At 34.9% G+C, this 17,117-nt stretch overlaps 3 protein-coding genes across 7 annotated transcripts in view; 1 reads left to right on the forward strand and 2 right to left on the reverse strand.

Annotated features, from left to right (window-relative positions):
* The window catches only part of CASK (calcium/calmodulin dependent serine protein kinase), a gene marked incomplete at both ends in the record, with an annotated part of 204,646 nt that overhangs the window by 92,784 nt on the left and 94,745 nt on the right, over positions 1-17,117 (forward strand). The window lies entirely within an intron of this gene.
* On the reverse strand, positions 4,373-5,410 carry GPR82 (G protein-coupled receptor 82; the record flags this gene model as incomplete). The annotated part of the gene is made up of 1 exon (XM_080612672.1): positions 4,373-5,410. The coding sequence occupies one exon, from the start codon at positions 5,408-5,410 to the stop codon at positions 4,373-4,375; it is 1,038 nt and encodes a 345-aa protein (XP_080468798.1).
* Positions 14,285-15,556, reverse strand: GPR34 (G protein-coupled receptor 34; the record flags this gene model as incomplete). Its single annotated transcript, XM_080612990.1, has 1 exon — positions 14,285-15,556. The coding sequence occupies one exon, from the start codon at positions 15,554-15,556 to the stop codon at positions 14,414-14,416; it is 1,143 nt and encodes a 380-aa protein (XP_080469116.1). The 3' UTR covers positions 14,285-14,413.

Below are 17,117 nucleotides of genomic sequence, written 5' to 3' on the forward strand. Positions count from 1 at the left end.
TGGCACTAGCGTTTCTTGTATCAAGCCCCCTGTATCAGGTCTATGTCTGTCTTATGTTGGGAGCTCAGAAATGAATGCAGTACTGCAGGTTGGGTCTCGCCAGAATGGAGTAGAGGGGAAGAATTCACCTCCCTTGACCTGCTGGTCACACTCACTTTGATGCAGCCCAGCATACAGTTGGCTTTCTGGGCTGCAAGCACACACTCGTAGCTCACATTGAGCTTCTCGTCAACCTGTTAATACAAATCTGTAATGCTGATATTGTCATACTACTGTTTTTTTCCCCTCTTAAGCTTTCTGTGAATATTATTTTGAACTGCAAAATATTTTAGCATTATCTGATGCGCAGGAAAATTGCACCTTATAGTCTGTGTAAGAATTAGGTGTCTTTTAGCCACTTTCGTGCTCCCTTAGCTCTTGACCAATTAAGAGATTTAAACAGGAATACTTAAATTTGCTGAATTCTGGTGCCAGAAACTTCAACTGAATTCTGTGATAAGATCTACCAAAGCTTCTGGAGCACTGTGACTGAAGCCTGTGATAAACTCCTATATGCCTCAGGTTCACTTCTGATGACAGAATCAAAACATGAAAGCTTTCACAGGGTAGCCTGTAGTTGTCTTAATTTCCTTCACTGCTCTGAGAAACCAGATGTTTCTTGGGCCTCTCTATATCATTTGACCCCCTTTAGTGTTGCTTAAAGGCTTTGTAATTGTTGACAATTGCACCTCTGCTTTACTTTTGGTTAATGGGATCTTTTGTTCATTCAATAATGCAGCAAGGTGGAAGACTGTACGACAGCTGTGCATCAGAAATGTAAATGTCAAGAACTTTTTACCTTACCACAACATTTATTCCTATTTTGCCATCCTAGTAATATAGGACTCAGACATTCCTTTTATTCTTTCAGAACCTGTCAGAAATATGCAGATGGCTACCAAAAGTAGCAACATTGAAGTGGGACGTTTTCCAATATAAAATGTTATTACACAGTAGTTTGTATACAGAATTATCTTTATGTGAGAGAACAGGAGAAAAAAAAAAGGGAAGTGGGAGTAATGTGTGTCTGAAATGAGGTGCTTGTCTTTTTCCGTAAACCCCTTGCTAGAGTTTTGAGTACCAGTTGTCGCTGAAGTCACTTTCTCTTGAGCTGTCAGTATTAGACAGTAATTAAAGTGTTTCGCTAATATGGTCATTAAAAAGTGATGAGTGAGAAGAGAACCTTTGAAACAGGAGAAAGAATTAGGAGAAAAAATGCTTATATCTTTATTCTAAAGTTCCACTTTGCTATATATTCTGTCGTGCAAAATAGTGTTTTCTCTCACGTCACCTTCAGGAATAAGAAAGTAACAAATTGTGTTAAATCTGCATTAAAGTATTTTTTCTCTTAAAATAAATACAATTGAAGGTAGTTACTTTATATATGACAACATTTATTACAGGCAATTATACATGCCTCAAGATTTATTGGAACTAAAAACAGGTAACCAAAATGTGCTCTATACCTGCAATCTCTCTTCAAGAAGGATAAAAAATAATAGTATGCCTCTGCTACTCTTAATTGTGAAGGATACCAGTGGCCATTGAACTTCATTAAGTTCTGTGCTATAGAATTATTTTAATAATTATGATTTTAAAAGCTGAAAGAGGTAGGTTTGTTATAAATAGATGAACTTGAATATTTCCATTCCTTATGGCAGATAACGTGGTGTAGAGTACCTGAAGTATCCTTGTACATTTAGGATAGCCACTTTTGGCCAGCAATCAATATTTTAAGTTGCTATATTCTCAGCATGTGAGAAAAGTTGCTTTGTCTTGTTTTGACAGTTCCACTGAGTTACCTGTTAGTAGATTGACACTGATCTTGGTAGAAGACTTCTGTGCTAGTTACTTAAAGTAGAATGTGATTCAGCTCAAGAAATAGACTGTTTAAGTGTTGTATAACTCATAAAGCAGGACAGTGTTCTATAAAAAGTGTTTCTTCAGTGTTTATTGCAGATTTTTTCACCTCTTCATTTTTGCAATAACTTCAACTGAATGGTTTTTTTTTCATCAGTAAAATATTGAGAGGTTTTACAGTCAGTCTTCAGTTAGCCTATATTGGGATGCTTATGTAGTATTTTATATAGTTGCAGAACTCCTCTTAGAAAAATATGTTTTAATGTAACAGATACAAGAATAGTTTAATCACAGTTGCGGGGGTTTTATCCTTAGGTCAGTGCGAATGCTACAACTTTGTTCTATGATATCCATATAAATTGGGTGCTTCTATATGTTTCTGTGATTAGTAAGTTGATTGGTGTGCAACTAGAGTCAGGGCAAGCTTGTTGGCTAAATGTAGAGATGCAAAATCTTTATTACAGGTTTATCTCAGTAGATATGAACATTTGTTTCCAACATGTGATCATCTAAATAGATAAAACTGCTGGGGGAAAAATATACAGATTCTGCCTTCTTTTTCCAGAGAGTAGGACTGAGTGTTACACACTGTGCTGTGTGGCATCCACAAATCTCAGTTGGTCCAGGTGACCTGAGACTTGATTTGTGAATAGATTTGCATGTTAATTTATGCACTATGCAAAACTTTAATTAACCATATCAATTCTGACAGCACACCCATTTACCACTTCTATCATTTGTTGCCTAAACTACTTGTAGTTAGGCACTTCAGGTTTTGCTAGTAGAGTTCAAGATTCCTATACTTCTGCTTTTCAGTGTATCTAGAAACTGAGTAGGGCTTGTACATATGTGTTTGTGTGTGTTTATATAAGCGTTTATTTAACTACATAAAAAATAACCAGAATATAAGCTGTTGTTTAAGACCAGCTGCTCTTTCCAATCTTTGAATATCCAAACCAAGAGATTTATTGCACGTTTCTTTCCTTCTACTCTTTTCACTTTGGCATGGAACCTGTTTTATACTCTCTGAGAATAATCAGTAACCACTGGTGCTTTTTCTGTATTTTCTAGAAGCTTTCCTTGAGATCCAACAGCAACTGCTGTGTGAGGATTTTGTAACATATTAAATTGTTAAAATGTTATTAAGGCTGTGAAACCAATAGCAGAGGTAGAATTAAAGTGTCCTATCTGGCCATGTTTTTCTGAGGAGCACTTCCTCATTCAGTCTAGACCCTGAAGCTCCCCACCGCTGTTTTTTCTGTAAGTCATATGCTAAACACCACGTGAAAGAGGGAATCACTAAATTCTATTATGGACAACATTGTATTAAATGAAGGACTACATTCTGATGATTTTCTGTCTTTTTCACTTGCAACTTTATTTAACTTCTGCAAAATACAAAGCAGCTGTCAGATGATACGAAGTCCTGGGGTCCCCCCTAGAGAAGACCTCATATTTTGTGTGCACTTGGGTCAGTTTAGTGTATGTGTCATGGAACTCAGTAGTGGGGATGGGAAGACGGAATTGTTCATTGCTATTTTGGAGTTTTGGGTGAGTGGTAGGACTTCTCAGAATATCTAGTATTTCATAACACTTTTCCACTCGATGAACTCTTGATCTTAGTTGCGAAGATTGTACCAGGGAAAAGACCATTATGTAGTCTTAAGTATCTTCTACAGAAATGATTCTAAGTAACTGAAATCTCTACGTTAGTCATCATAACATTCTAACTTACACAGTTAGAACCCAACCACAGAATCTCCTATTTTGCGCTGCTCTTATACTGTTAATAAGCATTAAATGTTTATCATTGAATATATTTTGGATACCTGTAAAGAATAAGCATTTATGCCTTCCTAATTAAACCGTAGAATTGACCTCACAAGATTAGACTAGGATTATTGAGATACCCCATTTAAAAAAAAAAAAAAAAAAAAAAAAAAAGAGGAATCAACCTTCTATCTAAATACTCATGAACAAAAAATACATGTTAATCTTGAATGTATTTTGTAGCTTTCTGTCCCTGCTTCTTTAGGCCTGTGATATGTGATTCAGCAATTGCAGAGAAAACATCTGTGTTTTATTTTCCTCTTTTTTTGTAAAGGAAACCTGTGTCCAAATCCTGGGACTCTTTTATTGATAATAAAAAAGCACTGGGTCAGCAACTTCAGCCTAGTTTCTGCCTTGCACTGTCCATAGGTCAAACATAAAATGTTGTTTGCATTGTCCTTTTTGCATGTCTTTTTGCATGGATAAAGGTGTTTATACAGTTCACTGTATAAATTACTTGGATATACACATGGGATTTATTATGGCTAATGTTGATATAGCAAGCAAAATCATTTGGAAAAAAATACACGTAATATGTTATAATCTTACATAAATATTTACCATTTCATACCAGTGTCTGGTTATACATAGTTAAAATGAGTTTACTGTTACTTATATTCTAACAAAACCTTTCTGTATTCCCTCATATTTCGAGAGTCTCGTCAGTGAAAATACCAGTTTTACGTTTGTGGTGTTCCGGTGGCGTGGCTTTTGTAAACAGGCCATAGAGACTTTTCTTAAATGTTTTATCTAACAAAAGTGTTATAACTGGATCTAAACTACTCTTAGCAGCAGCAAGACAAGTAAGGAAATTCTTAATTTCCACTAAATAGTTTAACCTTGGGCAGTCATTATTTGTAAGCAGTACATAAAAAATGGGCCTAAAAATATGATATGGAAGAAAGCAGACAGTTAGTATCATCTGGATGACAAAAATGTTTCTTTTCACTGTACTGTAAATTAGATGTTTTTCTCCAATACATGTATTTTTCTGTATTTTATTCAGATGTCTGGTAAGAGAATAGTATGACAACACCACTGTCATAAAAGATACAAAAAAACATGAAGTGGCAAGAAAAGCTGCAATCATTGCAGCAAATTCACCAGCTTCTACGCTGATGTTGTAGCATCTGTGAAATTCTTCGTTAGCCCTTGCCTGGACATTATGTATTATGGCTACTATTGTTATGCAGAGCACAATAAGCCATATAATGATGCACAAATATTTAGCAAATTTTGGCTGACGAAACTTTGCAAGTACACATCTGTAGAAGTTTTCATTAACTGCTTGAGAGTATTGTGCATCACTATTTTTCTTCAGTGTTGCATACTGACTTAGAGCAATTGAACATAAAATTATAATCGTAACATACATGCTGACGTGCATAATAAGAGTCCCAAGGTGATTTGCTATTCTGCATGCTACACAGTCATAAGTCCATTGGTACCCTCTTGCAAAATAGGCAGCCAGAAATGGCATTGTGCTACAGACAAGTAAATTTGCAGTGACGAGGTTTGCCAGGTAAATGTATTGTGTTCTTTTTGCGTGTGCTTGCCTTGAAAATATCCAGGCAGCAAGAATATTTCCAAAACTTCCAGCAGGAAATAGGCAAGAGTAGATGACTGGTAGAGCTACAGTAGTAGCTAGTGATGGCTGAAGAAGACATGTTGAATTTCTCATTTATGCTGGTTTTTCTTGATTGAATGATCAGAGCTGAAACAGAATTAAAAGAATTATTCTTCTGTAATGTGCATCTAACATCTCTTTTATTCATTTCCCTTATTTTAACTGTTCCTCCCCCACCAACTTTTCAGCGTTATTAACTACTGTTTGTCCTCTGGGGCTACCATCTTGAGTTTGCATAAGGTTACTTTTTGGATGTTCTCTTCCACTGGGATTTTGTGAAGAAAAGCTGGCTAATGTCAAACCCCATAGATCTGACATGCATAGAATCTAACAAAATAAATTAGGAAACAGAAGGTTCAAGATAGGCTGTAATAATAACTTGTGTGGTCTTAGTTTATTTCTCAATCTTATGAAACATCTGTAACCTACTTTGGAAACCACTTCTGGGCTATTTTAAGTTAAATAGGCAAAATAAGTGCGAAGAATTACTTTAACTGTCAAAATGCAGAGGAGTAACCAGCATCTCCATTTAAGTACAAAATAAACTGTGCATGATGCAGGAATCTGGCTAGATGCATTTATTTTTTGCTGATGTCTGTATCTAATGTTACTTTATTCAGAGCTCTAACCTTGCAAGTGCATTTTGCATACATAATTCAGTCTGTATTTTTGAACGTACAAAATGGTTGTTGAAAACAGCAATATATTTATTTTTTCCAAGTTCAGTTTTCCATCTTTTCCTAATTTCCAACTAAAAATAAGAAATCAAAGCTCTATACAATGACTACACATAAAAACTAGCATTTCATCTTACTGACCTGTACTGAAGAAAGGTTTTTTTGTCATACAGATACTATTTCAGCGAAGTGCATCAGAGTTAGCTTTTGTCCCATACAAAATCATATTGAGAAAATTAAAGTATTTCAGATGTAGACTGATAATACTTTTTTTTTTAATAGCTGTAACCAAATGAACTTGGATATCGGAGAGAATTCTTTGGAGCACTACAGTGAAAAGCCCAAACACACGGTTGATAAGATAGCAAAAAGCTGTAAAAGTCGTATTTAAAAATTATGTGGTAGACCGTGTGTAACAGCTTACAAATCAACTTTTATAGCTGTTGCATTTTAGTGTACACAAAGTCTCATATGAATTGTTGAAACAAGTGCAGTGAATTCTTTCATTACAATTAAGTTAAATTCACAAAATATTTTTAATTCAGTCATTTAGAAGTCTAATGGTCATCTTTGTATCAGTGCCCAGATTTGTCAGGTGAAACAAAGAAGTAGTAGTTTTAAGCTTACCTACACAAGCTGCAGCCACCTTCCTTTGCAGAGAGGAAATTTTTCTGTCTTAGGTCTATTTTATCTCCACTGTTGCACTGAAAAGGATGATACTTGAATCTGGAATGTATAGTTAGACCAGTATCTCTCTGACATAAGTTTTCAGAATGTGCACTTTTCTTTTACAGGGTCAAAAAGCAGCTAGGCATTTAAAGTTCAGTCAAGATGATGTTAATCTGCGCAAAAAAAGGACTTTGAAATTAGGTCAGAATGCAGCTCCATTAGAGAAATTAAAAGAATGAGATAGTGTGAAAGAGGGATTGTAACAGTCCTTTGGTCATGTAGCTATAGCACAGAAACACCTTACAGTCCTTTATATAGTTCTTTATTCCTTTGGGGGGTGGAGGAATTGTTACTTTTGTTCTCTTTAGGACTGCCCACTTTCGGGGTGGGGGGGGGAGGGAAATGGGAGAGAGTTGCTATTTTATGCATGAAAACTTGTTATTTTCACTTGTTATGTTTAACTTCTCTTCAGCTCGCAGAGCTACCGCAAAGCTGGCTTCTGTTCCTGATGCCCACATGTAACAGTGCTGTAACCATGTCTGTCCTCATTTGAGTGACCAAGTGAACACGTCTCACATGTCTAGCTGGATGATGTATTGTGTGGAAATAATTTACAGCTGATGCATTCTAAGCATCAGTTGGGAAAAACTGACTCTGTGTCCAAGAAATATGTTATTTTATATAGATGACCCAGAAGTGTGCACAGGACAATTACCTTCCTCCACAGGGAAGGTATAACCACAGATCAGTCAAATTCTGTCTGGTTCTGCAGAACTTGAGACCTTTGAATTTCCTTCTGATACATCTGTGATTGTCAGATACGGCTTTTCTACAGCTATAAATAAGTTCCTTTATGAGAACAGAGGAGATACCACATAAAAACTTCTGCAATTTTGATAAGATTCTTAGTTTGTTAGTTTTGCTTTATGTTTAAACATACACTGTAAGAATTCCCTTCAGTGATCTACTATGAATTTTATTGTTCAGTCTCATTATTAATTTTATTATTTTTTTACCAAAATGATTTACAGGTATGCTGGCCTCCTATTTAGACTTCATAGTTGATCTTATTTAAGATTAAATTTAAGTGAGAGAAACTTGCTGTGGAGTGTTAGTAATCATTTTGTAGTTCTGTAGTTAATTTACATGTGCTTCAGTTCTTGTTCCTGTTAGATTTAGTTATACCTTGTTTTAATTTTTCCACTTTTGAATGTATAATTGTATTCAAATTTGTTCTAATAGAAAGAGTCTTGTATTAATTAAATATTTATAGTCTTTCAAGTAATCTTAGAAGTCCTTGTTATTGTGGTGTTCCATCCGGGTTTAGGCATGCATATCCTGAACATTTGCTGAGAGGAGGCATGCTGAAAAATAGTGTGAGCAATTGCATTTAGCAGGGTTTTTTTCATTATTATTGTTCAGTTGGTTATTAACTGTAGCCTGTAGTATTTATAATTCAGTGACCATAACTCTTGCTGTAGAAAGAGATAACGCTACATTTTTCACTGAATCATCCTATTATAATAGGTTATTGTAGTGAATTACAGTCTATCACATTTCATTTTGTAACTGGTTAGTGAGATGAGTGAAAAAGGAATGGGATATTGTAAGTGGGTTTTTTAAAAAAAAAAACCAAAACAAACACAAAACTTCAGAAATATCGGTTCTAAGCTGTAGTGATCACCTTCATGATTCTTTTAGTGAACTATTGCCATTCACCTAACATATAAATGGCGTATTTTATGTAAAATATATTTGATGATATTCAAATAGTACAAGTGCATCTTTCATACAATTCACTCTTAAGTTCATCATAATGACTTTCACATGCATTCTTCTTCTCAATTATTTATATTTTCTGTACTCGAAGTTACTGGTCACTTTCTGAGTTAAACATCTTACTAAATTTTATATGCCAGTAGGCAGCATATGTTGCATTTTGCCAATGTATGAAGGCAACTTATTTTGTGGCCTGAAACCACAAAACCAGAGACATTCCAAGGGGTGAAAGGTATTTAAGCTAGCCTTCTATAACTCATACTTAGCATGTATTGTAATATAATTATATATGACAGAGTGGTCCACTTGCAGGCTGCCTGGCCACTTCCTGTTCCCTCTGCCTGCTTGAGATGATAGAAGATAGCTCAATCAGCCCCTTATCTCCTTATGCCTGTTACAAACCAAGTGGAGAACAGGACTGTTCCTGTTGTTCGACTGAGTATATAATCTGTTGGCACCAGTTGCTCCTTACAGGATGGAAAAAGGTAGCAGCTCAGTTACCTATGGCTCCCATAGCAGACCTCGTTCTCTGTGCTGTGGAAGATCCAATAGATGCACTCAGTCCCTGTATCTTGAAGGATAGAAGGCAACTGCTGAGGGTAGGGCACATAAAAGTGTGCGATCCTGGGCATGGCTACTATGGAAGCTGAGGATGAATCGTACTGAGCAAAGGTATAGCATTCAGCAAACATGCAGCAGCCTTTAATTTGAGATTTAATTTCATATACTTGGAATTTGAACTACTGTATGGCATTTAATGCTAAGAGAAGTCTTCAAGATGCACTGGCTACTACACAAGTGCAATCCATATTTTATTAAAAAAAAAATAAATTACCAAGTAACTTGCCTAGAACTTTGATTTTGGTGCTTAGTTTTGTGGTGGATTTAAACATTACAATTGGAAGGTTTTTTTGACTGCATAAATTCTGAGGCAGATGCACTACAAAATAACCATTTTCAGTTGGCCATCTCTATGGGGAGAGTTATTGCAGAGTATCGTGGTTCTTCTCTGCCTGCTCATCAGCTTTCCATGTAGGCGTGACCCAGTGTGTGGGCAGCTCTTCTGACTTGATATAATGAGGATTTTAGCTCTAGTCACTATGTGTTGCATATTATAAGAAGTAATTATCAAAGCAAAATCAGCTAAGATCATGTTTAAATCTACTCTTGTTGACTCTGTGCTGAATCAGGAAGTTAAAATATTCACCAGGTTTGAGCTCTGTGCTTGCTGTTCACTAATGATTTATTTTCACCAGTTTAGATTCAGCAAAATAGTCCCAGAATGAAAGTTCTTAACATTGTTTGGTGAATTACAAGCATATGCGGTGTAACTGTGGCATCTTTAGGGATGTAGGAATGGGGATATGTTATAATCATAGCTTCACTTCTTTGGTTGTCATAAAATATGCAAAGTTAAGTGTTTCACAGGCTCTGGGTAGTTGTTTTACATAGGCAAAACACAAACCAAACTATTTTTTAGACAGGAAAATTTAGTTTCAAGTTGACAGTACTAACAAAAATAGTCTTTCAACATATTTATTCTGTATTTTTTCCCCAGTGACTTTCTTTGTACAGCCCCCAGAGGTCTCTTTGCATTTGCTTCTAAAAAAGCAGTGGCTGTGTATTGGTCATGATGTATTTCACTTTTAATTTCAGAAATCAGTTTTTAATGTGAAAACTCTGTTGGTCATCTTAGTCAAATAGGAATCTTTCTCTGTGTTTTTCAGCACCACACTATCATTTGTGTTTTTCCAAGTTAAATACATTTGCGTGTAACAGCTTTTTTGGCTTTTCCAGGTTCTTACGCCTTTGTGAAAACGCAAAAGTAATAAAGCAAAACTAATAAGCTAAAATGTAGCAGTAAAAGCAACTTCCTGTGCAAGGATTCTTCCTACTGATTCACTCTACATGCAGTGAATGGTGACAGCTTTGTAGCACCTTCTCCTTTCTCTTGGATTTGACAGTTGGGATTTTGTTTAAGTGATGGAAAAAAAGGCTGGCATAGAGTTCCCAGTGCTATAGAGATTACATTGAAAATGTATTTTGATTGTTAAAACATTATCAGTGGGTTCTTTTTCTCCATACACTTCTTCTGTATTGTGCAACACAACTCCATCCTCTCCACCTTGATTCTGTATGTGGTTTCAGAGAGAGCATTAAAATAAAGCATCCATATGGGAACTTTCTATTTCCAGGTCTAATATGACTCTCACTTGTTTATCAGTGATGTAAGTTGAGCTCCTCTTTTGTGGTTTCATTGACTGATGTTGTGAGGGAAATTGTTCAACTAAATTTTCTCATGTTATGTTATCCGAAAAAAAAAAAAAAAAAAAAAAAAAAAGAAGAAAAAACAAAACAGAAAACTTCTCTGCCCCCATGAAAAATATCAATCTTCAAGTTAAAACCATAATTACAGTTAATTTCAGTGTGAAAATAAAGGTTGATGTTGCAGTTTAACCCTAGTAGGCAGGTAAGCCTCTCAGCCACTCACTCAGTCCCCCTCAGTAGGAAGAGAATCAGAAGGGTAAAAGTGTGAAAACGTGTTTATGATTTCTGTCTCTCCCCCTCCTGTTCTTGCGGCTGCTCTGCTACAGAACAGGCTGCTGCTTCTGATGCTCTCTCCAGCTCCCTTTTACATGCTGCGGTCAAGTCTGTCGTTATGGTGAGCCCTTTGAGCACCATGTTAGGTGCAAAATGGGTTGTTGTGGTTTAATCCCAGCAGGCAGCAAAGCCCCACACAGCTACTTGTTTACTCCCCTAACAGTGAGCTGGGGAGAGAATTGGTAAGGTAAAAGTAAGAAAATTTATGGTTTGAGATAGAGTTTAATAAATTGGGGGAGAGGAGGAAGATGTTTCCTACATGACAGTGCTGTCTGGTTTCAGATCCCTTTCTAAGCTAGTTGATACATCCAACTTTTAACATCTTGAAGCAATGATTTACATAGCTGTGGAAATTCGTCAGTGTTTTCACTTGTCTGGTTTGCTTTTTAAGGTTGTTTTTTTGTTCTAACTGCTACTCCATTAATGTCATACTCTGATAAAGATGGTACAGTCATACCGGTTCCCCTCTTCTGTGCCATACCTGCTGTTGCAGAGTTGTGTTCCCTTTCAGATTTTCATTTCTGAGGTGAAGAGTTAATTTATTTAATGTAGTCTGTATAGAATCTGTATCATATAAATTATTATCACAATTATGACTTCTCAGGTTTTTCCTCCTAATTTTAATAGTTTCTTTGCTCTTTCATTGCTGTTGAGCAGAGTTATACCTTGAATTTTTCTTAGGCTTGACCACCCTGAATAACTGTGTGTTGTTTGAAAACTTTGTCATCTCCTTACTCTTACTCATTCCAGATCATAGTATTAAATGTGTTCATAAATATATCTATTTGCAGGTTCTCTGGGAATATGATGAAGAAAAATGACGATGTATTTCTAAGCTTTCTTTCCAATTTTGAACCATTTCTAAAACAAGAATTAACATCTAACATCTTACCATTTCTTAGAGCCTTCATTAAATGACTTTGCTGAAATCCAATTATACCATATCGCCTTTACCCCAGTGTTTCTCAGCTCTCTCTGAGAACTCTCCTCTGTTACTGATTTTTCTAGGATGTGGCTTCCCTCAAACGAATCTACTTGCTTTTGCCTAGGGTGCCTTATACATAGAAGCTTGCCTAATTTTATTTGTCTTTATAGGTGCTATGAATTTGCCTAATACCAACTCCTAGCTCCTGAAATGTCTTTGTAAAATTTGGGTCATATTTGCTGCTTATGCACAGAGGCTGATTTAAGCAAAAGATGGTTCTATATTGAAGTATTTAAAGTATATCATTAATGTGTAGTCCTGGGAAAGTGTTACTTTTCAATATTTCTTCTAAAATGTGGGTTTTTTTCTGAAACCTTGTCCATTGAGACTGTGCATAGCTTCCTTGGTGCTCCTTCTCTACGGTCCGTGGAGAACAGCTGTCATGCAGAACACATCTGATCAATACAAATAAGAACACACTAACTAGATTACACTGTTAAAATCATTAAAAACAAAAAAGCCCACGTAATACTATTCACATGATGGACCAGAATCTTGAACTTGTACCGCATGACTATTTTCCTGTTGTCCTTTTATGTATTTAGTTGCTTCCAAAATAATATCATAGTAACCAAATAAGCATTACATATTTTACAAAAGTAGGCCCAGAATACTAAGGTCTTTTTTTGTCCTGTGGAACATATTCCTATTTGCCTTTGGTTTTAAAAGTCTCATTCGTTTCATTGAAGCCCTGTACTGTTGATCTTCCGAAGAGTTCTTAGTCTATTTTTGCAATCATGTAGTGTTCATAAATTGCTTTCTTTATAAATAAAAGCTCTGGTTTTAACAGAACACTTCCTTCAAAAGAATTTTAGAATTCAAATTTTGTTCAAGCCACACTGAGATGTTCGTATCCATCCTCTCTCATGTTCCCACCCTGGCCTGGTGATCAGTGTCATTAACCAACTACTTATAGTAGAAAAAATACAGGCAAGGAAAGAATGACGAGATAATATATGTATCTTGTGAAATGATGGTTTATAAACTCCACTAGATTTCCCAGAGTTGATGTAACTATGTAGAACTATTATACTGCATGGGAGAACTGCAAAGGATAAGGAACATGCTATTCCATGCACTTTACAAATACAGAGCCAAAACAGTTCTTACATCAGCATACACACAAAAAGACGACAGGTTGATAAGGATCCTGAAAAAAGTACAATGCAATTATTGTGAGAATCAGTCAGAAGTCATTGTACAAATATCTTACTTGCCAAAAAAAAATCCAGTTACCATTGTACTTATATAAAAATTACATGCTCATAGGAATTGAACATTAAGAAATCCTACCCTTTTTCTTGTTTAAAAAACAAACAAAAAACCCCACTGGATGGTCACTGTAATTCATTTGACATGTTTATACCCAATTTCACCAAAACTGAATGAAGTAAAATCACATAAAAATTAAGCCAAGTTTATATAGCAGAAGTGTTATGTTTACTTTGCTCAGTATGAGTTTTATGAGTAACTTCTGTAAAACCAGAATATTGTACAGAATTAGTAAAAATCCACAAATTTTGGCACAGGTTTGGCATAAAAAGTAGCATGATCCATCAGAGAAGTTACTGGTAGTAATATTAAAACTGACTTCTTTACATCAGCTTACTTGAGTAATACTGCTTGTATGTGTTCAGGATAAAAAAATCCTGATTTTATGGAGTTTAACACCTAGTGTTTAATTGGTTCACCTTTCTAGCCTGTCATGTCAAGATATTTAAGTTGTTCTTGGGATAAAATGCTTGCTATTTAATGAAATTATGTGTATCTTCTATAATTATAACTGAATTAATGGCAGTTGTATTCTTCCTCATTTTCAAACCACACATGTTACTGAACTGTCAAATATTTTTTTGGAAAAAAATACTTCTATAAACGTAGTTAAAATGCTGATGTATTTGAAACCTATTAAAACAGAGAAGTACATAAAATCTGTAATGATTTATATAGCTCTTTTGAATAGGACACATTATTTTTTGCAAAATTCATTATTTACATACAGAAGTTTATTATATTAATGTCTATATACAAGATTCCTTATACAGGTTCAGTCCACTTCATGGAAATCTCCTTAAAGAGTTAGTGTTCTAGTTTAGTCCAACAGAAGATGTCTGAGAACTTCCTATTTTGTTTTCTTGGATAAACAAGAGTGAAGTACTTCTGAAAAGCAACTTCTTATTTTCACAAACAGAAGTAAGACTTCTCTTTTTTTTTTTTTACCAGGAAGAAAGAGGCAGGATTAGTAGCTGTACAGTATAGCATTTGGTAATCTTAAGTTGATGTGATGATGAATTGATATAAATCCTGAAGCAAGAGAGAGAAATTATTTTCCTTTCCTTTAAACAATCAAATCAGAGATTTCTTCTTTAAAGAACTTGAGTGGGGAGTGGTAGTAGAAAATCGCTCTTGTGTATATTGTCCAAGTTTTATTTCTGAAGTACTTTCCAGTGCTAGGCCTGAATCTCCATGAAGTCTTCTGCAGATAAGTTGGAATACAGTCTTACGAACACTTCTGGACATTAGGAAATACATAACTGGGTCTAAGCAGCTGTTAAAAGATGAGAATATGAGCATCACCTCATTGCATTTGTGAATGATTTCCTTCCAATAACAAGATGGATTTTGTAACTGTGATGTAATGTAGACAAACCGGAATATGTGGTAAGGAACAAAACAGATGGTGAAAATAATGAGCACAATGAAGGAGTTCCTTGCTGTCTGGGTGTATTTTCCTGCATTGGGAAAATTTGCTCTTTTCCTCGAAATTTTCAGGAGGTTCTTGGCAATTTTAACATACGAAAGTATCAAAAGGAAAAAAACTATCCAAAAAATTATTACAATAACATAATTTAAAATTGCCTCTGTCTTTGCATTGTGTTTATTTCGGTAATGAAAGCACATAGTAGAATTGCTGTTCTCACTCTTAAAGAAAGATGGTGCAACTACTATTATAAATCCTGTTAGTGCAATTGCCCACACCATGCAACAGATATGTATACTTCGTCTAGTAGTTAACATTTTAGGGCGCTTCACAGACTTAGTTATTTTTACATAACGATCTAGACTAATTAGTCCCAGCAGTACTATGCTAATATACATGTTCATATAAAATAGAGTTCCTACAATCTTGCATAAAATCAGTCCAAACATCCAGGTATTTTTGGTAACATGATAGAGTATTCGGAAGGGAAGACAGAAGATCAGCAGAAGGTCTGCAACGGCTACATTTAGCAAGTAAACTTGGATAGAATTCCTTTTCTGATGAATGCACAGGAAAGCAAACAGAGCTATAATATTTCCAACCAATCCAACGACAAAAATAATAGAGTAAAAAACTATCAAAGCAAGTGACAGTGAGTTGTCATCTAAGGGACAAGTGGCATTGTTTTGAATTTCTGAGGCATTTATGGCTAGGTTAGGTAGGTTACTCCAAAAGTCCTCCTTGTATGAAATAATGGTCAGTAAATCAGCTGAAGCTGCACCCATCATTTGTGAGGATTTTTTTAGCTGTTCTGTAGGAGTGCAAAGAGAAATCGTAAGAATTAAATCATCACTGGATCATTTTCATGTGTTTGTTTGCTTTATTGCATACAGTCTTATGTGATATAAACATTAAATGAAATCGCTAAAACAAGTAAATGCACTGAAGTATCGTTGTAGCTGAGTAGAAGGACTTTCAGATAGGTATCGTGATACAGTGTAAGTCTAGAATAACCAGTTCCCTGTTTTAGTTCACAAGAAGTGCACAAGAACAGATGGTATGGAATGCTCACACAGACAACCATTTTTGTAGTTATATCTTTATAACTGTTTTTATTGTTTTAACAATCAACTGTTATGGTTTGCTGCAAACTTTATAATTTTTTTTTTTCTATAAGTACAAATAATTTTTTTAAGTTCAGACATTAGGATTTGTCTTTCTAACACAGAAAGCTTTTTAATTAAGATACAAGAACGGATAAGCATAGGTAAGTGAAGTATTCTCAGTGTTGATACAAAGTACATAGAAATATATCACAACAATTCTAAACTCATCAGTATTATTTTTAAATACTTACCCAGGATCTCTCACATACAAGTCACCAGTTTTCAATTAGAAAAGCAATTGTAAATTAATATTTATTTGGCTATGTAATCTGTTAGAAGTAACACTGTGAGCTTGTTTTTAATACTTTATATCTTCATGTGAATTTAAGGTTTTTTTCCTTAACTGTTCACAAATCAATATTATGCAAAGAAACTAATATTAGCTGGAAATCACATTAATGCAGTAACACTGTTTTCATATTTTCCTTGTTTTTGTTGTTTCCTTTGTTTTAATTTCAAAGTTTTTTATTTCACTAAGCTTACTTTTGACCAGGAAGGTACAATGTGGAAGTCAGAAATCATTTTTGACCAAAGAAGGAAAAACAAAAAAGTGTGTGGTTAGGAGAGCAGAATCAGAACTAGCTGTTTAGAGAGATGGTTGACTGATTAGTAATGATACAACTTTGTCCTCAGTTTGTATTTTGTAGTAATAAAAGATTCCATAAATAAGTTTGCTTTGATTTTTTCATTTTAAAGGAGCAAGCTTTTTTCTCCTAATCCCACAAAAACTTTAGAATTGGTGTTAAAATAGTTTTTCATTTGCATGCCTGGTCTAAAAAATGCAAACTTACATTTAAATGTGTGACATGGCTACAGCAGTGAAAATGGGAGCACTTTAGGTAAAAATCTTAGTAAGAATTAATGCACACACAGAATCTGAATTATTGAGAGGACAGACTAAAATATTTTAACTGTGCTATGTAGGTTAACCTTACAATTGTACTGAATTTGTAAAATATGTTAGCAGTTTAAAAAATATTCCTGTTTTCATATTATCCAGGCAAGACATAATTTTGAAAGTTTCATTAAAAAAATGTGATGCTTTCAAATACATCTTGAAACCTATCTACTGCTAGAATTTCTTGTTATGATGCTTTTCTGTAAAAATGATTGACATATGACTTGCAAAGTATTGGCAAGTTTTAGGTCAATGGGAGCAAAAAATCTATTACATTGCACATGC

This window comes from Psittacula echo (genome assembly GCF_963264785.1).
Source record: "Psittacula echo genome assembly, chromosome: 3".
Classification (NCBI taxonomy): Eukaryota; Metazoa; Chordata; class Aves; order Psittaciformes; family Psittacidae; genus Psittacula; species Psittacula echo.